Source organism: Paramormyrops kingsleyae, chromosome 13 (assembly GCF_048594095.1).
Source record: "Paramormyrops kingsleyae isolate MSU_618 chromosome 13, PKINGS_0.4, whole genome shotgun sequence".
Classification (NCBI taxonomy): domain Eukaryota; kingdom Metazoa; phylum Chordata; class Actinopteri; order Osteoglossiformes; family Mormyridae; genus Paramormyrops; species Paramormyrops kingsleyae.
In genome coordinates, this window is record NC_132809.1 from 17939566 (window position 1) to 17960598 (window position 21033).

The following is a 21033-nucleotide window of genomic DNA, read 5'->3' on the forward strand; positions in this document are numbered from 1 at the left end:
CGGTTCCTTCAGAGGCCAGGAATGAATCCCCAAGAAGTGCTTTCTAGTAATCAGGTTTCCAAGAACATGCACGTCAGGTTTCCACAGGCCAGCTCCTGATCTGCATGCTTCACTTCACCAGATATGTGTCTAGCTACCTGCTGTTCTAGGACTTGGTTATGGAAACCTGTGGTCCAAGGTTGGCTCTCAGGGTGCTTTCATGTGAAATTTTAGAGCCAAGTGATACGCAGATGTTTTTAGGGCTGCAAAAAAATTATTATTTTGATAATTGATTAATCATGTGATCAGGTGACCAATTAATTGATTAGTTGGGCCAAAGCACCGTGTTTACAGAATGCTTTATTTAAAAAAAAATATATCAAGAGGTTTTTTTTTCTCCACAGTTGTAATAAAATCATTACACAGTACAGGGACTCTCTATTGAAAGAATAAATGGCATTGAAACAAAGAACAAAGCTTGACCAAGCTTTAGTATACATTTTGCAAGAAAAACATACAAAAAACTTGTATCACTGTTTACCATCAAAAAAGATAAGGCTACAAGCTTTTTTGAGATTTTTCAGGCTAGACTTCTCTGGAATGGAAAATATAATCGGTTTCTTGCCACCTGTCCCCCGATACCCAGTCCAGCATTTTTTGCAGGTATCATCACGATACTGATAGTGGATATCAGATTGGAGCCATCTCTACTTTTTTGCTTTATAAGTATTATAATATTTAGCGCAAAAAAAATTGCATCGCGGTATTTGAAATTGTTCCAGTTTTGTGCAGCCCTACTTTCAGTTTGAATAGATGGAATATTTTTGCTTTAGGTCATTGTTAATTTTTTTAAGAGATTTTGTATGAGTGTAATGGTACACAAAATTCATAGTTCAGTATGAATCATGGACTTGGGTTCACGGTTTGATACCATTTTGGCACAACGTGGAAAACAGAATTTGTTTTGAAATTTCAAAGACAAAAATCGTAAACCAAAGTCAATTTATCTGACATTGTCTATAACAAAATGTAACAGATAGTTATTTGCTTATTGTAAAAATAAATATGTAAAATAAATAAAAAATAGAAAATTAAAGCAATCATAATGAACTAAATCCTGTCTAAATCCCGTTATTTAGCGTTATTACCGTTCTCTACTATGCATCTGCATCTCTGTAGCGATAAACACCCGAGTAGCTGTAGTACTTTTTTTTTTGTCCGGTTTGAATTTCCTGGTAGAAACACCTTATATTCCCCGGGGTGACTAACTTGCAGAGGCTATTTCTGCCTCGCTCTGGTTGTACACACACACACACTCGGATGATCATCCCAAACGAGTTGGCATGTTGGAAGTGATTCCAGCAACATATCCGACTTCAGAGCTGACAGACAGTCTAGGTCAGATCAGCTGACTCTCTCTCTGGTGTTGGTGTCATTCATTAGGAAACCAAAATGTTCCCAAACTGCCAATTATGACTGTGACTGTAACCAGCATTAGCCGTAGTCAACTCACAGCCACAATTAGTAAAATGTTTTCTATGTTGAATGTCAACTCGTGAATTAAGGTTCCACCTATATCAGTAAATATTCATTTTATTGTACATACCAAAACGGAAAATGATGTACCAAATGGTACATGATGAATTTGTGTTTCATTTCAGCCGTAACTTTTAGTGTGAATCATCATACAGGAAGGGCTTGCAGGCTTTCTATACGCCGCTGTTTTGATGTGTAGCAGAATGTTTAGGACCTCAGTAGCCGCATGAGCAGACCCCTGTGTCCATGTTTAACTCCTGGTTTGATATCAGCCCTCTGCTGTCTGGCCCTTGAGGCACGACCCAGGGAGATCGTCTGACGGCCAGATGGCTGTGGGAGCATTTCGGGAATCAACAGGAAGATGATGACCCCCTTAGCCTTGCTAATCGTGGACAGCTGAGTGGACGTGCTGTAGAAGAATGCATCTGTGCTCTCGTTAGCCTTCCGGCCTGGGGGCTCGCTGTGTTCTGATTGGATGAGGACATGGATGGAGGGAGGTGTCTGGCAAATTGGGTCTCTGCAAATGTGAAGTTGAGGTAGATGTGCTGTACAGGAAAGGATTAAGTCTTATAAAAGGTAAAGGAGATTGTAAGTGGTTTGAACAAAAGCATCGCATTAGGTCAGATTCTCACACCCCAGTTAAAAGACTTTCAAACCTAAAGCTGGGATTTGACCCAATGATCTACTGGTATGAGGCTGCCATGGTAATCACTGGTAATCATGGCTCATAGAACCTGTGTAAGGAAGACAAGTGTGTGTTTATCAACAGTGGTACAGGAATACATATGGAATGTCGTCTTGACCCAAATACCGGAGCAGTTGTTCTGGCAGCTTCTCTGCTCGTCTGTGGCCTGCGTTGGTCTCAGTTACGAAGATAGCGAGTCTAACATAAACTATCATCCTCCACCTTTAGTGCCTGTGTCTCTCTGGTCATCATCCTCCACCTTTAGTGCCTGTGTCTCTCTGGTCATCATCCTCCACCTTTAGTGCCTGTGTCTCTCTGGTCATCATCCTCCACCTTTAGTGCCTGTGTCTCTCTGGTCATCATCCTCCACCTTTAGTGCCTGTGTCTCTCTGGTCATCATCCTCCACCTTTAGTGCCTGTGTCTCTCTGGTCATCATCCTCCACCTTTAGTGCCTGTGTCTCTCTGGTCATCATCCTCCACCTTTAGTGCCTGTGTCTCTCTGGTCATCATCCTCCACCTTTAGCGCCTGTGTCTCTCTGGTCATCATCCTCCACCTTTAGAGCCTGTGTCTCTCTGGTCATCATCCTCCACCTTTAGTGCCTGTGTCTCTCTGGTCATCATCCTCCACCTTTAGCGCCTGTGTCTCTCTGGTCATCATCCTCCACCTTTAGCGCCTGTGTCTCTCTGGTCATCATCCTCCACCTTTAGTGCCTGTGTCTCTCTGGTCATCATCCTCCACCTTTAGCGCCTGTGTCTCTCTGGTCATCATCCTCCACCTTTAGTGCCTGTGTCTCTCTGGTCATCATCCTCCACCTTTAGCGCCTGTGTCTCTCTGGTCATCATCCTCCACCTTTAGTGCCTGTGTCTCTCTGGTCATCATCCTCCACCTTTAGCGCCTGTGTCTCTCTGGTCATCATCCTCCACGTTTAGCGCCTGTGTCTCTCTGGTCATCATCCTCCACCTTTAGCGCCTGTGTCTCTCTGGTCATCATCCTCCACCTTTAGCGCCTGTGTCTCTCTGGTCATCATCCTCCACCTTTAGCGCCTGTGTCTCTCTGGTCATCATCCTCCACCTTTAGCGCCTGTGTCTCTCTGGTCATCATCCTCCACCTTTAGCGCCTGTGTCTCTCTGGTCATCATCCTCCACCTTTAGCGCCTGTGTCTCTCTGGTCACTGCTGCACCTCCTACTTGCTCTTACCTGCCATTTCTCAAAGATCTAAAAAAAAAAAAACATGCCATGGTTGCATGTGCCATTGGTAGAAGATGTGAGTGGGGTGACTGTCTTTGCCGGGTGGGTTTGGGCAGCGGCTGGTGTCGCTGTTAAGGATTAGGGTTCAGATTCTGTGAGAGAAGCTGACATATTTAACCATGAAGAATGTCTGGCTGTATAAACAGGTGATTTTGTACGACCAGTTTGCTTAAAAAAATGAGTGTAAATAAATATAGCAGGATCCTTGCTGTTAATGGTCACTGATGTATTTCAAATAGGACAGGAAGTCAATGTTATGCAACAAACGCAGCAGATATGGGGCATGGCTGGGACTCCTGTCCCCCGTGCACACGTGCATCCGCTTGTCGTGGTGCTGCTTTTGTTATTAATTCACCAGGAATACTACACGTGCGTCCATGGTAACTTGCTGAGTTCACGCTTCACATCGTCACCCAGTTTTGCTGAGGGAGCCTTCTCAAGCAATGTAGGCTAAACACTTTGATGTCCTGTCCTCGGATTTAAACCTTGAAGTGAAAATATTACCATACTGCAGTCATTTAGGAAAATGCAAGATTTCCGCTGTTGCAGTGAAATCTGGCTTTTGGACACCCAGGGTTTGTAACAGCTTTCAGTTTGGGCTTTGGTCTGCAGGCTGGTAAGTATCGCCCAGCTGGCCCACACAAACTCTGGCTCGCTGCTTTAAGTGCGCGCCCCCCCCCCCCCCCATAGTGGCCAGCAGACCCCCCTGCCAGCCATCTCTGTGTGTCTGCAGGTCACCCTGGCCTCCGTCATGTGACCGTGTGACTCTGGTTTCTGTGGCTCAGAGAAAGATGGATTGTGTGCCGGTGAATGGTTCTGTGGGTGCCTGAATTGCCAGGACTTTGGCAGAGTGCAGTCTAGGTCATTAAGCGCCGGGAAATGTACGGCCTGCTTTCCAGCTCTTCAGCGTTTTTTACTGTTTCACTCGTGTATAAAGCAGTAAACATTTCGGAGGAAATGCTGTGGAGCTCCTTGGCTGATGCCTTGGGGACGCACGACTCTTGAGGTTGTGGAATTCCTATAAGAGGGCCCCCGCTCCTTGTTGCAGCCAGTCACATGACTTGTGTTTGGATGGACAGCCATTGTTGGTGGGAAAGCAGCAGGGTGCACATTGAGTATGCCGCCGAGATGGGCTGTACCACCTCCGGACTCAAAGGCTCCTTTGTTTTATATGTCTGGGCCTGGCTTTGTGTGTGTGTGTGTGTGTGTGTGTGTATGTGTGTGTGTGCGCACGCACGCACGCGCCCTCCAGCTCCTCTTGAGAATCTATGTGAGAATAGATTGTCGTGGGGCATTATGGAGCCGACTCGAAGTTTAGGGGGAGGGGTTTTATTCAGATGGTAGCTGAGAGAACCCCCCCACCCCCCACGCTTTCTTTAATCTCCCCACTCTGCATCGGCTCCCTCCCTTCTGGGAACGTTCCCCAATTTCCCAACGTTTCTTTTCACTGGGTGAAGACCGTCCGAGCCTTACTGTAGGCTTTTCTGAGAGGAGGACGCTGATCTTTTCTGCAGACCTACTTTGTTGTTTTCATTCGCGTATCATTCTGGGAGTGTAGGTCTGCGTTTCAGACCCAGCCCAGGGGCCCTCTGTGTTCGGGGGCGTGGCTGTAGCCTTGGCTTCTTGTCCCCTCTCTGTCTTTAGGGTACATATCAGCCCCTTATGGTCGCATCCCTGCTTCCTTCTGTAATGTCATGTTGCCCCGTCGCTGTTTCCCCACCGCGAGGCGCGGCCCGTGCTCTGGTTCCAGTCGAAGAGCGGCTAGCTTTCCCGTGCCGAGGCGGAGTTAGCAGTGAGCCGATTATAGAGGACGGTGCATTCAGTTTTTTCACGTGATTGTCATTTGTCTGAGTGACCGTTTGAGAGTGACGCTTTTGTGGGATGTGAAGGCCAGGGATCCTGTGTGCCGTGTATTGATTGGCCGATGACTGCACTCAGACACCCCACCCCCCACTCATGCTATCTTTAGTGACGTGTCCCATGTCTTCTGGATGTTACAGTGTATCAAATATTGCATGACTTTATTACTTTCGCTGCAGAAATTCGAACGGTCCTGTGGTGGCAGTTTTTTGAACCGTCCTGGTCATCAGCGTGAGTGGGAGGTGTGCCCCGTCAGCACTTTGGAGTTATTTTTAACCCGAGGGCGGCTTTAATGTCCACAGCGGGGGACAGGGTCGAAACTGAGCAGATTCTGGAGAGACGTGCGTTTCAAAGGTCCCAAGCCCTTGGGGTCACCATTAGAGCGCGCTGACTCTCCAAAGCCACTCGCATCCTCCAGAAGAAAAGCTGGGCTACCTTCATGCATGGCTCATGATCCAGAGCTCCAGCAGGAGAACGGCTCTGTCAGAACCTTGGCTGGACAGAGATGACATTGCTGGAAGGGTGACAGAGAGCGCTCCGGTCTTTCTGAGTCACTGGACAGCACTGCTTTGGAGCAGAGCTCAGGAGAGTAAGTATCTGCCGGGTAGCAGCAGACACTGAGCGTGCAGGCTGGCGGCGGGGACTGTACCTCACATCCCCTGGGTCCCCCCTAGCAGCGGACGAGCACCCAGGCAGGTGGAGAATAAGACATCGCAGAAAGGATACGGTCCAACCTTCTGCTTTACCGAAGCTCTTGTCTTGTTGGTTGATGAGCAAACAGAAGTCTTCAGGGGCACGAGGGTGCCACTCTACGTAACCTGGGACCTCCTGCACTTCACGATAATGTTTCTTCTGTGGCTTCGTTGGCATTGTTGCATCTGACCCGAGGCGTGCACCTGCTGGGAATGACCCAAGAAGAATGAGCTGCGTTTATTCGGAAGTGGGATAGAGGCCACGGTGTTTTCAGCTTGACCTGCCCTCATGAGATGCTCTGGATTTAGGAGAAACATTAAGCGTTTAATCTGAATACCAGGATTACATGTTCCACCCCCCCCCCCCCCATTATTCTTCCAGGTGAATTTTAAACCTCAGAACCTTAGAAAGGGCCACAGTGGATGCAGTTCCTGGGTCCAGGTCCTGTGAGCCCTTCCTTGTGCACCTCGATCGTTCACCTAAGCCATGGCTGTCCCTGACGAGCCTACAGCCCCCCCCCTGAGCGCGCTCCCTGACACCAGCGTGTGTCTGCCGCGAGCTTAGTGCCTCTTCAGCACTCAAGGTCCCTCAGACAGGTTGGCGATCTGGTTTCCGCCGGGGAGGTCGGCTCTCTGACCGGAAAGGGTACGTCTCGTGTCGTTGGGCCAGGGCCGGTGCTCACGCGCATGCAAACGTGAGTACATCTACACGCGCCCTCAGAGACAGTGCAATGCATGCGTGTGAGTATATATATGAGGAACCAAACCCTGCGTGTGTCTGCAAGAGCAGAAGCTATCGGATGGGACCCCAAGGACACCCCCCCCCATCCGTATTCGAGGACACATGTCGTTGCTCTTGCCCTCTAGATGGCGCCATATGGACTTCTCTTCGCTACCGTCTACTTCCTCTTCACTGAAACAGGAAGTCTAATCATCATACGGGGCTCCATCTTAATGACCCAACACACATTCAGTGATTTGAAGGACACTCATGCTTATCAGCTAGTACAGCTAGCCACGCATTTACGTTAAACCGTGTACGGTGGTGATTAGCCAGTGCGACCGGTCCGTATGGCATACCTGTGAAGTTTTGGATTTGAAAATAAGGGAAATTTTCCGGCACCCACCGCGAGCCACCCCACCACCCCAACCAAGCTCCAGTATCCCTTACGTTTTAAGACAGGTGTACAAGAAATCTAAGATAACCACTTGTCATTTACATTTTATTTTCATTACAAATTTTCTTTTAGAAAATTCATGTGGCTCTCTGGCATTCACAGTCGTCACAGAAGGTGAAAGTAACGTTGTTCTTCGCACACAGCGTTGCCATTTTAACCTCCGCATTTATGACCTGGTTAATGTTGTAAATGACCTGCAGACTATTGCAGGTGGCAGTTCTCGCGAGGCTACTGACAGTTCAGTTTGGAGAGGCAGAGGAATTTTTTTTTGAATGATATTATAATACGGGAGATTTACGGGAAAATAGTAATACGGGAGGACGGCGGGAAAGAGGAGTAAAATACGGTAGTTTCCCGGCCAAAACGGGAGACTTGACAGCTATGCCGTGTGGTAAAGACCCGCCCTCTGTTGACGATCACACCCGAAGGCCTGATGCAATGAGCCAGACTAGGTGCGATTCTTACTCGCTTCAAGTGCAGCTCAGGTGTGAGACAGCAGCGTAGAGCTGAAGACCATGGGCATCTGTTGCCATGACTACTGATTCTCAATCCCGTGTGAATTCATTGATTCAAAGAAGCTGGTTGGAATGCAGTGGTGGGAAAAATACTCATTTTTCTTGCTTAAAAGTTCAGATATCACACCAAAATGTTACTCGAGTAAAAATCACCCAGTAAAATACTACTCAAGTAAAAGTAAAAAGTACCAGAAAGGTATTTAGGTAAAAAGTACCACACGTTCAACTCTATTGATCTTACAGAAAACAACTTATCCTTTCAAATTCACTCATTTCCATTGTAATTTATAGCGCGACACTATAAGGCACACTGAGTAGTGCACATTTTTTCTTTGTGTTCAGAATTAACGGTGAAACTTGCCAAGCTTACTGGCACAGGATTGGGGAATGACTTTATTTTGTGGAAAACGAAAGACTGATCTACAGGCCAGATTTAATAACGGATTACAAACATTTTGCGGCTCTTTTATACCTCTTATATGTGGTGAATAAGCTGATGAAAACCCTCCTCCTCCATGGAAAATAGCTGATCGTTGGATACCGTCACCATTATTTCAGCGGAGGCTCTAACGCCGCTAATTTTGAATATTAATAAAGTTTAACTATCTGACAGCAATTTCGGTATGTTAATCGATATATATCATAATTCTGTACAATCCATATAGCCTACGGTAAAATCCAGTTTTACTTGACTCGCTTATAATTATAAATTGTCTGTAACGGACGAGGTCCGCTGGTCCCGGCTGTGCGCCTTTAAGAACATGCAGAAAAAGCATCAGATATAGTGGACTCGCATATAACGAAATTTCGCTTATAACGGACAAACAATTTGTTCCCCAGCGCTGCTTTTAGTTGTAGTTTTGTTCGGCTATAACAGGCATGCATTCTCCGGCTACAAGGCGCGTGGCGTGCCGGTGATATCCAGCGCAGATAAGTAGTCGGGATTATTAACAATCACGCGTCTGATCAGGTAAAGTTGGATTACTACATTTACAGTATAATAATCTATACAGTACCACAAGTATGTCGGTTGGGGTGCGGCATGAGTAAATGGTGTCCTGTAGTTGTGTTCTGGGCATACAGCAACTCTGGATATAACGGACTTTGGATATAACTGACTGTTTTGCCAGGTCCCTTGAAATCCGTTATAACGGGATTTTACTGTATCATAATTCTGTATAATAGTAATAATGAAGAAAGAAATACAATGTTCAAGAACCGGGAGAGAAAATCACGATCTTGATTCTGAATGAGGAAAAAGTTCATGTTATTTTACCCAGAATCGTGCAGTCAGGTGCTCAGCATGCAACAGTATTTTTTTAATTGGGTGACTAATGATAGTTGTGCAGAAAGAAGTATTTGGAGTTAAAAAATATTATATGGCTCAGAAATGTAGCAAAGTGAAAGTAAAAGTTCCAACAAGTTAATATACTCAAGTACGAATCCAGAAAAAAAAACGTACAGTAAAGAAGTATTTGTCCAGCAATGTGATTTGTTGACTTTCACTTTGACTTTAATGTCGCCTTGGGCTCCTGTGTCCTCACGTACGTTTTGGTCATTCATGGTTAAGAACTTGAGCTTTTCCACCTGATCTCATAATTGGCCAGATCGAAAAAGCGACGGTGTGTTGAGGACTATGGCTACGTGGTCTGCAGCCCGCTCTCATGGTCCTTCATGACACTCACTGCTGTCCTTTACTTAGAGGGGAGCCTTCCGTACCATATCATATGTAAATAAGCATCTCTTTGCCTCTGTGTTTGTTAGAGGTGAAAGTGATTAAGTTGCCTCCAAGACCGTGTACCTGAGAGAATGAGTAATCAGATTCACATCATTTGAAAGGTCCAAGCAGGGCCAGGCAGGACAGCTGTTTGGGGGGGAACGTATTTGCAGCTTTGAGACCCCGTAGGTCTCAGAGTCGACGCGTCACTCCTCGCTGCTGGACTCCCACTACACTGGACGCACTTGCTAATTGCCTCTCTCATTCCCTCCTGGAAATAACCTGCGGAGTGAAAGTTGAAACCCACAGGAGACGCAAGAACTTTGGCGGAGCTGTTTTCGTGTGGCGATCCATCCTGTGCGATGGGCTGACGTCACTGGCGTGTGTTGAGGTATGACTGACTGGAGGCAGATTAATAGAGTGAAGATCTGAGTGTCAGTCATCGCTGTGACTGCCTGTCATTGATAAATATGCACTGGTACTGCTAAGAGTGCAGGCCTTTAGCCTGTCAGCTCTGCTGTCAGTGGTCTGTTGTATCTCTTCATGTTCTTCTGAGGTTTCTTCATCAATTAAAAATCTATTATATTTGAATGATCTTGATAATGATGTTGTGCCCAGCACATATCTTCCTGGGTGTTCTTGTCATGAATATTTAAAATTAAAATGAAGATTCAGTTCATTTCTGTGGATTCTTTCATTTTATCAACCATAAAGCTGGTTGGTTTAGTGCTGCATTGAATCAAAAAATTGCCGGAGACGCCAGTAGGCAGCTGTGCCAGAACTCCTAGGTCTCAGCAAAGAGTGTGCAAGCTGCACTGAGCGGGCTTCCCGCCCTTAGGGGGCGCCCTTGAGGCTGAGCGGGCTTCCCGCCCTTAGGGGGCGCCCTTGAGGCTGAGCGGGCCTCCCGCCCTTAGGGGGCGCCCTTGAGGCTGAGCGGGCCTCCCGCCCTTAGGGGGCGCCCTTGAGGCTGAGCGGGCCTCCCACCCTTAGGGGGCATCCTTGAGGCTGAGCGGGCTTTCCGCCCTTAGGGGGCATCCTTGAGGCTGAGCGGGCTTCCCGCCCTTAGGGGGCGCCCTTGAGGCTGAGCGGGCCTCCCACCCTTAGAGGGCGCCCTTGAGGCTGAGCGGGCTTCCCGCCCTTAGGGGGCGCCCTTGAGGCTGAGCGGGCTTCCCACCCTTAGGGGGCATCCTTGAGGCTGAGCGGGCTTCCCACCCTTAGGGGGCGCCCTTGAGGCTGAGCGGGCCTCCCACCCTTAGGGGGCGCCCTTGAGGCTGAGCGGGCTTCCCACCCTTAGGGGGCATCCTTGAGGCTGAGCGGGCCTCCCGCCCTTAGGGGGCATCCTTGAGGCTGAGCGGGCTTCCTGCCCTTAGGGGGCGCCCTTGAGGCTGAGTGGCTGCTCACCAGCTCCTTACACTTTCTGGGCCTTAGATTCCTGCGGTTTCCTGCAGTCCCCTCGGCTGTGCAGTGTGTGATGTGCCTGCATCCACGGTGACACAGAGTGACGTCATTGTCCCAGCCCAGGGCTGGCACGGCATAGCAGAGCCTGTTTTACTGACTGTTTGGCATCTGGACAGTAACCGCTGTGCTCCGGAAACTTCTCCCATCCAAACAAACACACTCAGCACTGTGCTGAAACATCCATACTGATGCAGGACTTGTTTAAGACTCTGCTCTTGCCTCAGTAATGAATTATTTATTAATAATTTATTAATATTTATTTAGTAACTTTTTTTGTTTGTGGTTGTAAAAAGTAGCGCTGTGACACATGATATCCAGAGATGGAGATGCTGTGTGTGTGTGTGTGTGTGTGTGTGTGTGTGTAGGGGTTACGGTTGTCTTTGTTGAGATTGGGGTTTCCCCCCACAAAGATTCTATCAGAGTCTGTCAGTTGTGCGCTTTATCAAATTGTGATAAATGTAGAGTGTTTATCCCGTTGAATGTCAGTGTTGAAGAAAGTGGTATCCTTCAGAAACTATGAGTCAGTTTATAGATTCTGTTCCAAATGATGAGCAGGCGCGTGACAGTAAGAGGATGGAACCTCACATTTCGAAGGACGTGGGTCTGCGCCCCGGCTGGCCTGGAGCCACCGTCCTGCCGCATGTCCCCCGCACCATGGGGGGTTCTAGACCATATTTAGGGGAACATCAGCAGCCCTTTAGCAGTTTGCTCTGTATCTTTGTATACATTTCGTACGCCCTGCCTGGCAGGTTGTCCTGAGGAGTGCGGGGCGGCATGCTGTATTTCTTCAGATCTTCGAATCGCCGCTGCTGTGTGGGGTGACAAAAATCACAGTGATGTCCAGTGACTTCTATTGGGGCTTCGATCTACGGGGGTGTCACGGTCACATCGGCCACTCTTTTGTGCTATGGGGAGGGGGTGTTTTCAGGGTGGGGATTCTGCCACCCTGTAGACGCCCCCCCCATCCCCTCCCCCCGCCTGCAAATGCCTGTCAAGTCTTTTTGTGTCACTGTGTTAAATTACAAAAGTTAATCATGAGTATCAAGAGCTATGTTTAGTGTCTACGTGTCCCACAGTGTCAGGTATAATGAGCTGCACAGCCATAACTGAATCACCATCCCCCCCCAACCATATTCAGGGCTTTTAACTACTAATCAGAATCTTAAACACTGCAGTCCAGTCCCAGTTGTGTGTCTTTTTACAATGGCAGAAGTGAGAACCGGGAGCTGGCTGGCTGAAGGAGAGCGTGGGCACACTGGTACGCTCGCTGTGCTCCAGAGTGCGTTTGCGAAGGCCAGATGGGGTGCCACTTTGTGTCCGCGTCCCAACACAAAGAATGTCGAAGAGCGAGGCCCCGGGGCTGCGGGCCAAGCCATGTGTGAATAGATGGGAGGCCCGGCGACCCGGATGGCAGAACGGGGCTCTTGTTCACGCTGCTCACAGTTGCCATTGGAGCAGTGAGAAACCCTCTTGTTTCCAAAGCAATCATGTGATGGCCACCTGCTTGCGGTGCTGCACTGAGGAAGGTGGGCCTTGGGGCTTTAGCGGTGCCGTGCTGAGGAAGGTGGGCCTGGGGGTTTTAGCGGTGCCATGCTGAGGAAGGTGGGCCTGGGGGCTTTAGCGGTGCCGCGCTGAGGAAGGTGGGCCTGGGGGCTTTAGCGGTGCCATGCTGAGGAAGGTCGGCCTGGGGGCTTTAGCGGTGCCGCGCTGAGGAAGGTGGGCCTGGGGGCTTTAGCAGTGCCGCGCTTAGGAATGTGGACCTGGGGGCTTTAGCGGTGCCATGCTGAGGAAGGTCGGCCTGGGGGCTTTAGCGGTGCCGCGCTGAGGAAGGTGGGCCTGGGGGCTTTAGCGGTGCCGCGCTGAGGAAGGTGGACCTGGGGGCTTTAGCGGTGCCGCGCTGAGGAAGGTCGGCCTGGGGGCTTTAGCGGTGCCGCGCTGAGGAAGGTGGGCCTGGGGGCTTTAGCGGTGCCGCGCTGAGGAAGGTGGGCCTGGGGGCTTTAGCGGTGCCGCGCTGAGGAAGGTGGGCCTGGGGGTTTTAGCGGTGCCGCGCTGAGGAAGGTGGACCTGGGGGCTTTAGCGGTGCCGCGCTGAGGAAGGTGGACCTGGGGGCTTTAGCGGTGCCGCGCTGAGGAAGGTGGACCTGGGGGCTTTAGCGGTGCCGCGCTGAGGAAGGTGGACCTGGGGGCTTTAGCGGTGCCGCGCTGAGGAAGGTGGACCTGGGGGCTTTAGTGGTGCCGGTGAGCAGACGCCGAGGGTTACCGGAAGACAGTCAAACACCAAGGAGAGGTTTGAGCCTGTGAGACAACGGATCTCTGCATGTGGAACCCCCCCCTCCATCCTTCACTCCCATGTGGAGAATTCCCCCAAGAACACAAAACTATTTTGACACAGGAAATGAACAAAATCACCACTTATCACTGAATTACGTAAACAAGGAAACAATAAGAGATTTCATATCGGCAAAAAAAATGGAATCATGCAGCATTTTGCCACTATCTGTTATGTTAGTGTGCTGAAGGATTGCTGAAAGGCTGCGGTGAAGTGAGCCTTCGTCTCCATGTGGCCCCGCCTCGGAATAGCCGGCCACCAGCCTGTCCTCCGTCACACACTGTTAAGAGTCCCTTTCAGAGCGAGACATCTTCAGGGTCAAGGCCGCCTCATTTGAACTTGACTTCTGAAAGTCTTCAGTCTTCACTCATCCGATTTTGTCTTCCCCGGTGGAGTTTATAGCACCATTGCGATCGCTGAGAGTTTCCCACGGTTCTGGATCACAGGTCGCATCTTCTCTGTTGTCCGCAGCTTCCCATCGCTGGGTTTGCAGCCTTGTGTGCGTAAGAGTGGCCCCCCACAGCGTGTGTGGAGTGTGAAGTGGGTCAGGCCTGCGAACACAAAGACGGGCGTCCCAGACGCTCAGGGGCTGGCTGGGATCGGCATTGATCGGCTGTGGGGCGAGGCTGAGAAACGAGTGCTGGGGGGTCTGCGGTTCAGCTTTTTGTACAATAGATGCTGAGTTGGGAGTGATGCCCTGCTGCAGCCTGAGAATGTGAATGATGAAATAATAGCCCTGATGTAAGTGGGCCTTGCTATGTCGTGACAAGCCCAGAGTGGGACTCGGCACCTTCCCGTTTTCCTGGCTGTTGGTGAGAGAATGTTAAGGATGATGGGAAATCCACATGGCAATCTTCACCTGCCTCCAGACGGGACATCCCCGCCCCCACACATATTTTTGGGACCCCTTCTCCTTTCAGCTTGTCCCCTCTGAGACGCACCTTCTGGCCAAGGGGCCTCTTCTGCCAGCAGCCACGTGCCAAACGGAATTCCCGTGGAAGTACCTGGGGGTGGTAGGGGCGGACTGTTGCGATTCTTTGCTGCCCTGATGTATCCTCGTTTGGCCGTGGGCAGCGAGGCAAGGCTGGGGAGGGGCGGCGGAGGGGCCACTTTGTGGGCCATGGTGCCTGTTGGAGTTTTTGAGCGATGCTGTTAAAGCTAAGTGGCGTGATTCCTCCAGGGAGCAGCACGAGTACCGTGACACGAGGGTCGCCATTAGTCCTATGGCTGTTCCCGCACTGGGATCCTGGCAGGCATGGTCTGCTTAGTGGGGCATGAATGGGCTCTGCCGTGGCCTCCCGGGCTAGCAACTGGGACGGCCTAGGAATGCACCCAGTGGGGTTTCCACAGAGTCCCCTGCCTGTTGGTTAAATCAACAGGCTGTCCCACATGCAATGTTCTGGAGGTGTTTCTCAGAGGACCCTGGGCTGCACCGGGGCCCCTCTCAGGATGTAATGTGCGTGCCCTGTGGCACTGGAGTCAAGGGGAGGTTCTGATCGGGGTTCTCAAGAGACTGAGCGAGGAGTCCGAGTGTCTGGGATTGTGGGTGTACTGTTTAAAAACCAAGATCCAGGTTTTTAATGATCTCTTAGGCACAGCCATCAGTAGTGTGTCTGTCTGTGGAGAGAATGACGACCTCGTTGAGAGGTTCACTTACGTCGGCAGCATCATTCATGTCTCTGGTGACTCTACCTATGAAGTCAGTAGACCAAGTCTTTAGAGTCCTGGTGCTCCCTGTCTTGCTGTATGACTGAGAGACATGGATGCTATCCAGTGAACTGAGACAAAGACTGGACTCCTTCGGTACTGTGTCTCTCAGAGAATCCTCGGGTACTGTTGGTGTGAGTTTGTGTCAAACGAGTGGTCGCTAAAAGAGTCCCGAATGGGCACATTAGCTGCATTGTGAGGGAGCGTCAGTTACGGCCATGTGGCGCGTTTCCCTGAGGGTGATCCGGCTCGCAGGATCCTCATTGCTGAGGATTAACAGCTGGACTAGGCCAAGGGGACGCTGACATAACACCTGGCTGCGGTAGATAGATGGCCGTTTCTGGAGGGTGGAACTGAACCGCGTGTCGGCCTGGGGGGTCGCCAACCGACCTGGATCCCAAGGTGTTTCATCATGTGGTGGGTGCAGCAACGCGTTGTACCAGGTCATGCTTCCGTTTACGGTCTGCAACATGTGATGCCCACCGTGAAGACTTGAGAAGTATCGACGCCTGATATGGTGCGGTTGTTATGTCTGGTGAAGCCACTCTGCCCCCTACCCCCCCCCCCCCCAGGCTGTCTGACTGGGATTATAGTGAGGAAATGAGGATCTGTTACTCCTGTGTACTTCGCCCTGGGCGCTGGTGGCGGGTGCTTTGGGGCCTCTGAACAGTGGCAGAGTCTGGCAAAGGCAAGATGGCCAGTTGGGTGGCATCTTTGAAGGGGTACCGTGACCCCCCCCCCCCACCCTGCTTTGTGTGCATCCACATGTTTGGGTTCCAGACCTGTCAAGTGAATACTCGGCTTGGGGGAGGATTAAACGGCGTGTCTCTCGTCCTGTCTTACAGAGTGCAACGATGGAGGAAACCGTCATATGGGAGCAGCACACAGTTACCCTGCACAGGGTGAGTATGCTCTGCTCCACCTTCCCATCCACCTTTCTGAATCCCCCTCCCAGTGTGGGACGGCTCGCTTGGCCTGCCTGAGATCAGCCAGTGGGTCCATGGCATAGGCGTCTATTTCCCTTCTGATACAGGAGGAGAGGATCATTGATCAGGAGTCCGGGCTCTTTATCGACGTTAAGATGCGTTCCTCCATTAGCAGACGCAGTATAACCTTCGTATTTGCTGCTGTTTACCATTAAATGTCAAGCTCCTCAGTGGGGGGTGGGGGTGGGGGGGGGCAGGCCGGAACCTGGGCTCCCCCAGGATTTGCCACTTGTTCTGGGAGCCTTAACACATGTCAGGGTTATTATCATTAACTGAAGCAAAGCTACGAGGAAACATTTTTGTAAACTAAAATAAAATAAGATGCAAAATAAAAAAACTGTAACTATGAATATTGCTTCTGAAAGTAACTGAAATAGAATAAAAACGAACATCAAATACTTTCTGTTAACATTTTTAAATACTGTTTAGGTAAAGTAATGATTTGTTTATCTTTAATTACCATTAATAATATTTTACCCATTTTGAGGACATTAGTACATAATCCTACATGAATATATAATGAAAAGCTTTTAGTCTGTCCCTAGAAATAAAATTACTAAAACTTGAATTGAAACTAATATATATAAAACTACAAGAAGATGTATCATTAACATATGTAATATAATAACACTGATCATCTTTGAGAGCTGGAGAGAAGATATATCATTAACATATGTAATATAATAACACTGATCATCCTTGAGAGCTGGAGAGATGGAGTTCATGTGCTTTTCCGGCGTTCCTAGCTTCGTTCGGTCACACGGACCCCGCCCGCAGTGCCCTGCTCCCCGCCTCCGTGTCCCGACACCTGTAATTAAATCTCGCCCTTGTTTACACTCCGTCGAGCTGCACACGGAGCAGACGTGTCATTTCCTGCGGCTCCAGTGGAGGGTTTGCGTGTACAGCTCGCTAATCAGTGGGCACCGCCCGCTGCGATGCTGCATCTGGCCACCGGTGGGCGGGGGGAGGTTTCAGCAGTAAGCCGTTGGAGTGTGGAGCGCTCAAACCTTCGGTTGCAACTCCTGCCAGCTGAATGCACGAGTTCCTGAATCACCCGAGTGCCTGATCCTCATAGTCATGGTGATGAAGGGCTCTGTGTGTCATGCAGATGTCGTACATCCCTCCTTTGTCTTGTTCAGTAAGCAGACACTTTTCGCACACTTTTGTTGGAGTTCAGTCAATTTTATCAACGTGAGAGATCACAGGAAGTTAGAAAGATAGACGTGTGTGTGTGAGTCTCTGTTCCTGTGGGTGTAGTCATACACATAGCAGATCTCTTAATTTTCACATCATTTAAATTTTTTTTATGGTAGTTTGCAATAACGAGTAAAGCACTGAAAAAAGAATTATCTGTTTGCGTGGTCCGCAGGCTCCGGGGTTCGGATTTGGGATTGCCATCTCTGGAGGCCGAGATAACCCCCATTTTCAGAGCGGAGAGACTTCCATTGTCATCTCCGACGTGCTTAAAGGAGGCCCTGCTGAAGGGCTCTTACAGTAAGTGGCTGCACCATCACGTCACTTCAACCAGTGACATCTGATGTTTTCTTTTACTGGCATGACTAATGCTGTCAGTATAGTTGATGGGTTGGGTATGATCTACTAAATTAACTGGCTGGCACTTCGGTCACACACAAACCCTGTTTATCTCCCCTGCAGAGAAAATGACAGAGTGGTGATGGTCAACTCTGTCTCCATGGACAACGTTGAGCACGCGTATGCCGTGCAGCAGCTACGGAAGAGTGGAAAGAATGCCAAGATTGTGAGTACTGCTCCATATTGGGTGGTGGAAGGCCTCAAACCTGAGGTCGTTTGGTCAGCAGTTTCTCCTCAATTTAGTACCTAAAGCAGCAAGATAAGCTAATGAAATGCGCAGGACTGGAGAGAAGCAGATGCTGTGCACTTTGCTGTTTTAATTAGTCATATGTGAGAGTCAGTCCCTTTGCGGGTGTGTAAGTCAGTCCCGCTGCGACCCAGTGAGTCAGTGCCTTTGCAGCATTGTGAATCAGTCCCTTTGCGGTCGTGAGAGTCAGTCCCTTTGCGGGCATGAGAGTCAGTCCCTTTGCGGGTGCGTGATTTAGTCCGTTTGCCGGTGCGTGAATCAGTCTCTTTGCAGGCGCGAGAGTCAGTTCCTGTGCAGCTGCACAAGTCAGTCCCTTTGCGGGCGTGAGAGTCAGTTCCTTTGCAGCTGCGCGAGTCAGTCCCTTTGCAGGCGTGAGAGTCAGTCCCTTTGCGGGTATGTGAGCCAGTCCCTTTGCGGGTATGTGAGCCAGTCCCTTTGCGGGTATGTGAGCCAGTCCCTTTGCGGGTGTGTGAGTCAGTCCCTTTGCGGGTGTGTGAGTCAGTCCCTTTGTGGGTGTGAGAGTCAGTCCCTTTGTGGGTGTGAGAGTCAGTCCCTTTGTGGATGTGTCAGTCCCTTTGTGGGTGTGAGAATCAGCCCCTTTGTGGGTATGTGAGTCAGTCCCTTTGTGGGTATGTGAGTCAGTCCCTTTGCAGCTATGTGAGTCAGTCCCTTTGCAGCTATGTGAGTCAGTCCCTTTGCGGGTATGTGAGTCAGTCCCTTTGTGGGTGTGAGAATCAGCCCCTTTGTGGGTATGTGAGTCAGTCCCTTTGCAGCTATGTGAGTCAGTCCCTTTGCAGCTATGTGAGTCAGTCCATTTACGAGTGTGAGAGTCAGTCCCTTTGTGGATGTGAGAATCAGTCCCCTTCCGGCTGCGTGAGTCAGTTCCTTTGCTGTTGTGTGAGTCAGTCCCCTTGCAGCTGCATGAGTCAGTTCCTTTGCGGATGAGTGATTCAGTCCCTTTGCAGCTGTGTGAGTCAGTTCCTTTGCGGCTGTGCGTGTCAGTCCCCTTGTGTGAGAATCAGTCCCTTTGTGGCTATGTGACTCAATCCTTTTGCTGCTGTGTGAGTCAGTCCCTTTGTGTGAGAATCAGTCCCTTTGTGGCTATGTGACTCAATCCTATTGCTGCTGTGTGAGTCAGTCCCTTTGTGGCTGTGTGAGTCAGTCCCATTGTGGCTGCGTGAGTCAGTCCCTTTATGAGTGTGAGAATCAGTCCCTTTGTGGTTATGTGACTCAATCCTCTTGCGGCTGTGCGAGTCAGTCCCCTTGCGGCTGTGCGAGTCAGTCCCCTTGCGGCTGTGCGAGTCAGTCCCTTTGTGGCTGTGTGTGTCAGTCCCTTTGCGGTTATGTGAGTAGTTACCCGAATGCCATGGGGGCTGCTGGGTAATGCCACTGGCCATGTCCCCCCACAGACGATCCGCCGGAAGCGGAAGGTGCAGGTGCCGGTGGCCCGTCTGGGCGAGAGGGGAGCCATGTCCGAGCAGGAAGACGATGATGACAGCTACGAGGAGATGTATGACGGGCAGAGTGCGCGCAGTGGTCCCAGCGTCTACGGCGGGGCGGGGCGCCAGGGAGGTCGCAGGGGCGAGCGGAGCACTGTGCGCCGGGACCGCAGTGCGTCCCGGGAGAGGAGCCTCTCGCCTCGCTCGGACCGCCACTCCGCTGTCTCCATCCCACCGCCCCCGCGGCCCTCCAAGGTCACCCTCGTGAAGTCCCGCAAGAATGAAGGTGGGCCGCAGGGTGGTGGTGAAGACCTCACTGCAGCCTAGCTCTCGCTTAGGCCCCACCTTTTTTCTGCTGGTGTTAGGGGTGCAATTCAATCGGGGGGAGGCAGTGTAGCGCCTTTGCATAGCACTGATGCTGATTACATTAAGTGAGTGGTTATGGTAGATTTTGCTTCGTTGTTCTTCAAAGCAGAATATGGTCTGCGACTGGCCAGCCACATATTCGTGAAGGACATCTCCCCTGAGAGTCTGGCTGCCCGGGACGGCAACATCCAGGAGGGGGATGTGGTTCTGAAGGTAAGTGGGCCGGCCCACGGTGGTCTTAGCCACCTAGCGCATGATTATATGCGGCTGGATACATCCGGTGCTGGTCAGGCCCCGCCCTTTGTGGGTGTGGTTCCCTCACTAGGAGCTCCAGCCGTCACATTCGGTCGCTTGACCAGTGATTGGCCGAGGCCTGAGGCAATTCCAGCATGTGGCCTCATTCTGTTTTTCTCCCCAATATGTCGAAAGTTGCCGTTGGTCTGGTGAGCTCTTCCCGACCGTCTATGGGCCTATGCTCCTATCAGAATGCCCTATGGAGCTTCCCAAATGTGTCCCAATGTAGAATGTGGGAATTCTGAATCATGAATGTTTTAAAGGTGCATGCGAGCCGTGTGGCCCCGTTCTGCCGCTGGCCTCCACCCAGCCTGCGTCCATGGCACTCTTCAGCATCGCCATGGACGCGTAAAGAAAGCCTTCTCCAAATGGTCTGCCCCCCCGCTCCAGATCAACGGCACAGTGACAGAGAATCTGTCCCTGATCGACGCCAAGAAGCTGATCGAGAGGTCAAAGGGGAAGCTGAAGATGGTGGTGCAGAGAGACGAGAGGGCGACGCTGTTGAACATCCCTGACCTGGACGACAGCATCCCATCCGCCAACGCCTCTGACCGGGACGGTGAGGTGTCTGGGGGGGACCAGCCTGCGAAGCAGCGTGGGGGTGGGGACAGCACAAGGCATCATGGGTAGCAGAGAGCAGAAATTTAAATGGGCCAACAGAGACGAATAGAAGCTGTAGGTGATTTGAACAAATCACACGCACACTCACACACACAATCACACACACACACAAAAACACATGTACACTCATACAAAAACACGCACACTCACACAAAACACTCACACACACAATCACACACACACACAAAAACACATGTACACTGACACAAAAACACGCACACTCACACAAAACACTCACACACACAATCACACACACACTCATACAAAAACACTCACACACACACACAGTTCCTTTACAGTAGGGCTTGCAAGATCAAAATTAATTAATGTTATAGTAGCTTCTCATAATGAATCTTGCTGAAGTGTCCGGCCAGTGTAGTTAATTGCTGTGATTCTTTTAATCCCTGTTTTTTTGCGCAGTACTGTCCCCGCCCAGCAGGGGGCTTGCTCTTGCATGTCTTCATTAACCTGCGGTTTTCATTGCCGTAAAAAAGACCATCAAACATCATGCGGATTTACTTTTTTTATTTACCCCCTGGCATTAAAGCTTTGCTATAGGGAGGGCTCTTACGGAGATTCCTG

At 50.3% G+C, this 21033-nt stretch overlaps 1 protein-coding gene across 8 annotated transcripts in view; it reads left to right on the forward strand.

Moving 5' to 3' along the window:
- Nucleotides 1–21033, forward strand: part of LOC111846729 (tight junction protein 1-like) — a 74172-nt gene that overhangs the window by 32963 nt on the left and 20176 nt on the right. For 5 of the 8 annotated variants that reach the window (XM_023817223.2, XM_072698321.1, XM_072698325.1 and 2 more), the window contains 6 exons: nt 15751–15807; nt 17261–17385; nt 17548–17650; nt 19141–19456; nt 19643–19749; nt 20221–20389. In XM_023817223.2, coding sequence (XP_023672991.1) covers nt 15751–15807; nt 17261–17385; nt 17548–17650; nt 19141–19456; nt 19643–19749; nt 20221–20389 — 877 coding nt within the window. The remainder of the gene's footprint in view (nt 1–15750; nt 15808–17260; nt 17386–17547; nt 17651–19140; nt 19457–19642; nt 19750–20220; nt 20390–21033) is intronic. The other 3 variants (XM_023817224.2, XM_072698322.1, XM_072698326.1) reach the window with 1 other exon arrangement.